The sequence below is a fragment of the Nannobrachium achirus genome, assembly GCF_963921795.1.
Source record: "Nannobrachium achirus genome assembly, chromosome: 16".
In the NCBI taxonomy this organism is placed as follows: Eukaryota; Metazoa; Chordata; class Actinopteri; order Myctophiformes; family Myctophidae; genus Nannobrachium; species Nannobrachium achirus.
In genome coordinates, this window is record NC_137823.1 from 13,939,704 (window position 1) to 13,948,261 (window position 8,558).

Genomic DNA, 8,558 nt, shown 5'->3' on the forward strand with positions numbered 1-8,558 from the left:
ATGCCAAACTTTGCACACACACTCCTTGGCTGCCAAACCACAACCTCAACTCTTCATTTCTGACATGGCCCTCTTCTAGCGCCACCATGAGGCCGATTCTTGCAAAACACATTTTTGGGCACTGCTCCTACAGATTTCGCCCTAAAATCACGCAAAGCGGTACACAGTATCTCGACTAAAGTCATGTCATCAACATGGATATGTCCCATTTCCCATATTCCCTCCTGATTGGCTACCATTGCCTTCTAAAGTTTGAGTATGCGACCTGGCGGTCGCTTATCTCCCAATTAGGGAGTCTTACTGGTTATGTTGATGTAGTACCTGCTTATAAAGTCACTTTGGATTCAAAGCATCTGCTAAATGCCTAAATTGTAAATTGAGGAGAGGAGAGTTTACCATGCATGTGATGCTGTGTGGGAGAGGGGAGGAGTGTGCATGTGCACAGGCACTAGCACAAGCAACCTCTTCAGACTCCACCTTAGCCCGTAGCGCTTGACCTATTCACGTTATTCCTGGCCCTCTCTATGGAGGCTGACATTTTCTTTTACAGAGGGCAAAACATCTTTTCACTTCCTCCCAAGTAAGGAATTGACAGGGAATTGTCTGTTGCCAGATTTTGCCAAAGAAATAAGCCCAACAGAAGCAACTACTGTAGGCTACACTACTTTGCATTTACATTTGAAAAAAGCAGATCAACAAGCTCACAACGTGTCACATTGTGACATATTGTGAGCTTGTATATTTGCTATTTAAAAACTATTGAGGGAAAACAAATATTTTTGAAACATTTTAACAACAATAAATCTGTGTGGCGGTCCCTGGCACCACATATTTTCAGATGGGGGTCTGCGACTGTGGACAAATATGTTAATCTGGGGTCCTTGATATGAAAATATTTGGGAACCACTGGTTTAAAAAAATATATTAGTAAGCCCAATAAGCAACTATACTAATTGACACTAATTGCTTATTATAAGCAGATATGGCAACCCAGGTACATACAGAGCCCAGAACGCCAACTACTGACACTTTAATGCAAGGACAACAGGAAACCAAATGATGTTTTTCAGGCCAGCTTTTTCAGCCTCCGCCTCTTTCAGGATATGAACAGGAAGCCGGGGGCGGGGCCAGGAATAAAGTGAATAGCTTTGAGGACAATGCAGTCTATATGCAAAGGTTAACGTGTCATTTAGACCAGACGCCATGGGGCTCATTGCATACCTGATGCTATATCTTCTCTGTTTACCTGTGATCCTATAGTTCAGTGGTTCTCAAACTTTTCAGGCCGCAACCCCCAAAATAATCATATTTTAACTGGGGACCACCCCACCCTGACCAGCACTAAGAGTCGAGGCATTACATTTGGTATACCACGGTTCTATTGTGAAAATAGCAGATCTACATGCTCACAACGCCTCGCAACGCGAGGCGTTGTGAGCATGTAGATCTGCTATTTTCAAAATTGCTGCCTTTAGTATTTGACAATTTGGCCAATGTTGAATTTGTCATTTTATAAGTATTAAAAAGTCCTTCAATTGTCACTTTAGAAATGTGCAGATACCCCCTATACACTTAAACTTTATGCTGGTTTGTCAACTGTTGAGTGAGAAAAACAACGTTGCACATTAAGTTAATCATCTGGGGACCCCCCGAAATATTTTGGCGACCTCCCCGGGGGTCCCGACCCATGGGTTGAGAACCACTGCTATAGTTTATTGAGGCACTGCTGCACCGTCTCTCTGCATTTGGGGAAATCTCGCTTTTGCGAACGCCCATCATTTCGACCGGAGGGTTAGCGTCTCACTCCACGGAGGTTAAGGTTAGGGTGAGGGTTAGAGTCGGGTGTCGAAAAGATGAGATGTAGTAACAGCGACACGCTCCCTCTGCATTTGATGTACAGTATGTTTACCTTACTTAAGTCGCTCTGGATAAAAGAGCATCTGCTAAATGCCTCACATTGTAAACTGTGGATGGAGAGGAGCGGAGCGGAGCGGAGAGGAGAGGGGACCAATCATAATATCATCCGTCATCACTCTCAATCAAGAATCATGAACTGTATTGCCTTTAATTCCTGTATTGCCCTTAATGTGTGTCTGTGTGTGTGTGTGCGTGTGCGTGTGTGTGTGTGTGTGTGTGTTCCAGACGATGAGCAGGGAGGATGAGGATGTGTGAAGTTGTCTTAAAACAAACCAACAGCTAGTGACCACAAGACCGTTGGAGCACAGACACCCACAACCAACCAGTACCAGGTCTGAGTATAAGTCACTGTGTTAAGAGTTTCGTGACAAATTGCCATAGGAAATTCCCTTTTAAGTTTACTCTTCGTGTCTGTCTGTCTGTCTGTCTGTCTGTCTGTCTGTCTGTCTGTCTGTCTGTCTGTCTGTCCAGATGGAGGTTAGTGTGGTGGAGAAACGTCATCGAACGCGGTCCAAAGGAGTGAGAGGTATGTTGTCTGTCTGTCTGTCTGTCTGTCTGCCTGCCTGTGTAAAATGTATAAAATGCCAGTACATCCATGCTTACATTGGACTTACAAGTCCACTGGTGATCACTGTAGAGTTATGTAAATGTGTGTGATCTGCATAATTGTGGTAATAGGATGTTTTCAATACCGTACTGTACTTTAGATGAACGGAACACTGGCAAACTCTGCATGTCATTCCTGTCCACATATCTAGTCTAGTAATATGTTGTGGGTCGACCTTGTCAAATGCAGCGTTGAGATCCAGTAATGGTAATGGCCTTTTCACACATCAAGCAACTGATGCGTCTAGTAATTCATTTTCCAATGAGAGGCGAGCATTCATGTAAGGTGGCGCGGGCAATCTGACAAGCGGGTATGACATGAAGCAGGCACACTCCCGGTAAACTGTCACATTCGTAAATGGTGCATTTGTATAGCGCCTTTATCCAAGGCGCTTTACATAGATTGTGCATTACATTCACCCATTCACATTGAAACATTCACACACCGATGGTGGAGGAAACCATGCAAGGAACCAACCTGCTCATCGGGAGCAACTGGCAAGGGGTTCTTGCTCAAGGACTCTTCGACACCAACTCTGAGGGAGCCCAGGATCGAACTGGGAACCCTTTGGGTACCCTCCGTGTTCTATGATGGTTTTTCTACCCCTGAGCCAATGCCGCCCCCAGTTCACTTGTCTCACGCTCACTCATAGCCAGCTGCCAGAGTTTAAACGTATTCTATTGACATGAATGACACATTGTGGCGACTACTTGGCAAAAGACAATGTTACAGTTTGCTGTTTTGGTCCATCCTCCCTGGTACATGTTGGACACAACTTGTAGCCAGACTTGAAGGTGATACACCATGAATTTTCACTTTTCCTATTTTAAAACCTTTTTTGGGGTCCCACTAGCACTTTCTATCCTCACAAAGTCCCATTTCTGACCATTGTGTCTTTCTCTGTTTTTGGGAAGGCTGAGGTTAAAAGCTTTCCACGGGTTCTCAGAACAGGCTTCAGAATGTGCTGCCGTCACTGACGTCAGCGACGGCGCCCCCGTTAAAAAAAAAAAAAAATCATCTCTATTCAGGAGTGGTAATTTAGCCTCAAACCTTTTGAAAAACGTTTTTGGGACATAAACAATATGACATAAATACTTTTTAAATGCATGGTGTATCACCTTTAAGTTAACCTAAAACCATGTTGTCATGCTCTTAGTGTGGTTGTTGGGTGGTAATACACCTTTTAGTTGATGTCTTGGTTTGCACCAGGCGACGGTATGTCTTGTAGACCGTTCAGCTGCCACACTTTTGAGATATCTTTGCTGTCGGGCAGAAAACTCTCATCTCCATATTTTAACTTCTTTTTTAGTGAATTAAAGTCCCTCCTTGATCGTACTACAGCGTCACACAAAAGTATAGTGGATCCACGAGCTTGGTCTGGATTGCACTTTAGAGCTGCTACTTTAGCTGTTTGTTGTTTTTTATTTTAATCCTGAAAAGTATACAGTTTTGGACATATGAAGTTTCCACCCGATAGAGTGGTCGTGTTACTGTTTTGTTCAGTGCTCTCCTAAATTCTTTCCTAAAATACTTTCACACTTTCATGTCCATCTGTTCAGATATTTAACCACTTGAACCATCAATACTTAATAAACGTGACCTTTCACTCTGTACTGCTCTTTTCCCCCTCTACCAAAACCTCTTTGCTGAAAATAGCCGATCTACAAGCTCACAGCGCCTCACGCTGCGAAGCGTGGTGAGCTTGTAGATCGGCTATTTTTGGCTAAAGTTATCAGAATATGGACACTAGGGTTCAAGTGGTTAATATAAAAAAGAACAGTTTCTATCACTCAAAGATTTGGAGGACCCCCTGTAGTAACTCTGAGGACCCCCTAGGGGTCCTGGACACCCTGTTGAAGACCCTTGATGTAAACACTGTGAGTCTTATTATTTGAATGAATTATTTTTAGATCTGTCCATATTAATGTCCAGCGTTTATCATGTTTTATCGCCCAGCCTTATAGTCTCAGCGCTGAGGTGTGATGGAAATCCTAGGCCTCCTGACTGGGAGAGATGGCAAAACTGTTGCTGAGTGCCAAGAAGTTGTTAAAAAGACAGCTTTTTGTCAATGAGTTATTGCTTTGTACGTTTATGTGGACGGGACATTACTTACAAAATGTTTCCACCCGAAGTCCCCAATAAACTTAACCCATTAACCCATTAAGACCTGAAAAATACCTAAAAATTTATTCTAAAACCTAATGGTTTTCTGGAAAGAAAACGTATGTTTCTTTATATGTGGTGCTCAAAGTTTTTAATGTCAAGGAGCCCTCGAATGATATGTATGTGACCGCTATTTTGAAAAGATTCTTTATACATTTGAAAACTTGGAATTATACATTCTGCATAATGAGTACTTTTAAATACTTTGAAGAACATTTTGATACCAATATCTTTTTGCTTTTACTCAAGCAAATTTTGAATTCCGCACTTTTTTTCTAGTAACGGAGTATTTCTACATTGCAGTATTGGAAATTTTGCTTAAAGGGGCACTCCACCACTTTTCAACCTATGTTCATATAATTGGTCCTCACTTAAAAATAGCTTTTTTTTCTTTTCTCAGAGGAGGGCTGTGGGCAGGTCAGAAACCCATCGTCTTGTGACATCATCGATTGCCAATCCAGTTTATAGAAACTGCAGGCTTTCTATTCCTGAAAAGTTGCAATTTTAAAGTGGAAGCCATTGTTCTCGCGATAATACAAATCTAAATATTTTTTTCAAAAATATTGATTAACACATCGGGTGCCCACGAGGTGTCTACACGCCAATCTCTTTGATGTCTCTGGAGGCCCACGGCGCGTTTGACGCGTTTTACAATAATCTATACTGTACTGTAGTTACTGTACATTGCTACCGCAATGAAGGCTCTACCACAGTGATCAAACGCCAACAATATGGGAAAAACACTACATTTCCCAAAATGCAGCGCGGTACACGTGACCAGGATGTGCAGTCTCCCTGCAGCCAATCACAAGCTTCTGTTCCTATCCTGCACTCTATCGTCCCCTCGCAGGCTCGCACGACCCGTATGTATCATGGATACTAGTATTTTCCCAGTAACGGAGTCTTGGCGGAGATACACGTAACATGGCGGATTCTTCTCCTAGTCTTGCTTTTTCAATCACCATGTTCAATGCGCGGTCCTTTCTACCTACCGTGACACAAACGCTGTGGCCCAGGTTTGATAAAAAGATGTCCTGACTGAAAGAAAACTTTATCGTAAAAATAAACAGGACATCCGTGGATTACATTTACTCGTATCATGGATACTATTTTCCCAGTGACACAGCGGAGGTAACGTAACATGGCGGATTCCTCTCCTGGTCTAGCTTTTTCAATCACCATGTTCAAAACGCGACCCTTTCTACTGCCCGTGACACACACGCTGTGGCCCAAGATAAATAAGGTAAAAAGCTGTCCTGAAAGAAAAGATCATTGTGAAAATAAACTGGACATACTTGGATTACATTTACTCAACGTATTACGGATACTTTTTCCACGACGCGAAGGTACGTAAATGACGTGTTGCCATGGAGACGATGGGCCCCTGCGAGGGTAAACCCTGAATTAACGTGGGCATCCGATATGTTAATTTATTTATTTTTTGGAAAATGATGATGTCACAAGACGATGGATTCTGAACTTCCCACATCTCCAGACAGCAGGAGGATGATTTTAGTAGGTCAACCTGCTGAATATTTCTGCCAAGTTTCATTTAAATTCGTCCATCCCTTCTCCACTTATTATAGTAGTAGTAGACTAGTAGTAGTACGCACATGTATAGACAGGACACCCTTATGCAACGCAATGCTGCAGGCAGATTAATAATAGCCTGGAACCAGACCAATCCGCCTGGGCAAAAAAAAAATTGCCCTTGGCGAATAAGGGTCTGGCCCCGCTCAATTATGAATCCATTTCCTCTCCCCCCAAAATTTGGGGTAACCAATCAGGGCCCAGCATTGGTCTGGTCTAACCAATCGTGTCCAGAACCATTTTTTTAACCCACCCCTTGGAAATGAAAATTCTACCCGCGAGTCCAGACTAATATCCGATACGCAGTGAGGAATTAGTATGAGCAACGCCAGGCTTACAGGCTAGATTAATAAGTGCTTTATGTATCCCCTCTGTCTTTCTCTGTCTCTGTCTCTGTCTCTCTCTGTCTTTCTCTGTCTCTGTGTCTCTCTCTCTCTCTCTCTCTCTCTCTCTCTCTCTCTCTCTCTCTCTCTCTCTCTCTCTCTCTCTCCAGTTCCAGTGGAAGCATCAGCTACAGAGTTATTCAGGTAGGTCTTTCTTTGTTAATCTATCTTTCTATCAATTTGGCAATCTGGTCCGATCAACAGGAAAGAAAGAAACTATGTTCTGTCTGTCTGTCTGTCTGTCTGTCTGTCTGTCTGTCTGTCTGTCTGTCTGTCTGTCTGTCTGTCTGTCTGTCTGTCAGACAGACAGACAGACAGACAGACAGACAACACACTTTGGGCGCTTTGTGCAAAGATGTAGGCCAGATGTAGGCCAAGATTCGCAGCCTGCAAAGCTTGCAATGTGACCCTGCGTGAACAACTCATTTTGGACAAATGGACAAAGCCAGATGTCTCCTTCCAGGAGATCATTTGGGACGCGTGGAGAAGGCGAGGGGCGGAGGGGCAGAGGGGCGAGCGGGCACGGTCCCGTGAAATACTCGTGCGAGTGCTCGTTCATGCATGCGCTCGGGGGGTGACAAGAGCTGGATTGTGGTCATCTTTGTAAATATTGCCCCAATGTTTACCCGTGGAGCGATTGTGTTTGTATCTCCACCGCAGCGCGATCCTTGCTGATCCAAGCGAGAACGCCCGTGTTAATGGTTTCTCATCTTAAAGGCGCTTTATTCAGTTACATTGTTGGAATTACATTTCCTGTTACCATTCTGTCCCTAACAGCATATTAACTCGAACGGCACTGATTTGGCTGAAGCGGACTTTGCAAGGCTCGGCACGAGAACCCAGTCACCATTTGACTTCTTGGCATGTCCGTCCAAAATAGTTATTATAATATACATTTTAGGGAGTGAGACTGTCTGTCTGTCTGTCTGTCTGTCTGTCTGCATGATAATGTGTTCCTAGACAGACGGACAGACAGACACAATGTCAGCTAGTCAGCCAAACAGAAAATGTGAGTTTTGTCAATAGTCTCCTGTCTTAAAGGCGCTATATTCAGTTCAATTATAAGAATTACATTTTGAAACTTCACGGGCCTGCTTCCTGCACGCAGCACTCACACGCACACATGCATGCACGCACATGCACGCACTCACACACACCTGGGAGTGCAGGGACATGCTGGGCCCCTGATTCAGCCTGGGAAAAAGAGTTGGAGAGGCCCTCATTTCGTCGTTGTCGTGTTGAAACCTTGTATGTCCAAAACCGTTTGTTTTGTATTTATCATTTTAAAAATGATTTAAACTAGTGAAAAAATCTGCTGTTTTCACTACTTTTGTGCGACGACCTTGTTTGATGAAGCAGGGCTTTGCTTTGCGAAAATATTTACAAATTTGAAACTTGGAGATACGAGGTTTCTGCCCGACAGTGACAATTTACTTTGTTGGCCACCCAGCCCTCAAAATGGAACAGAGGCAGACATTTTATTTTTATTTATTTTCCTAAAGGCCGGCCTGGACCGGCCAGGAATGAACCGGCCGTTCGGGAGTTGTCCCGCTTTTCCCAATGGCCAGCACGTCCCTGTGGGAGTGTCATATTGAGCGGTAATCCCTGGGCTCATCATGGTGCTACTGGGAGAGACAGTTGATAACGGAGAGTATTTGCTTTGTTTCATTTCATTCAGTAAAACACACTCTGGCCTCCCCATCCCCGCCGCTCCGTAACCACGGCAACCGTGGTCAGGGAGACAGAGCTCTCCATCACTTTATGACTGGAATCTGTACAGAAACAACATGTGAAGCTCTGATCTTTAGACTTAGACGTACTATGGTGTCACATGTTGAAAATCTGAACATTTCATTGCGATTTACAATATTGCGATAATCAAAATCCATTATCCTCAG

General features: G+C 43.7%; 1 protein-coding gene across 1 annotated transcript in view; it reads left to right on the forward strand.

Moving 5' to 3' along the window:
* Positions 1-2,388: 2,388 nt before the first annotated feature.
* The window catches only part of LOC308300809 (myelin transcription factor 1-like protein), a gene marked incomplete at both ends in the record, with an annotated part of 75,541 nt that continues 69,371 nt past the window's right edge, over positions 2,389-8,558 (forward strand). The window contains 2 exon segments of the mRNA XM_080744708.1: positions 2,389-2,443; positions 6,771-6,804. Of these exon segments, the coding sequence (XP_080600834.1) occupies positions 2,389-2,443; positions 6,771-6,804 (89 nt within the window).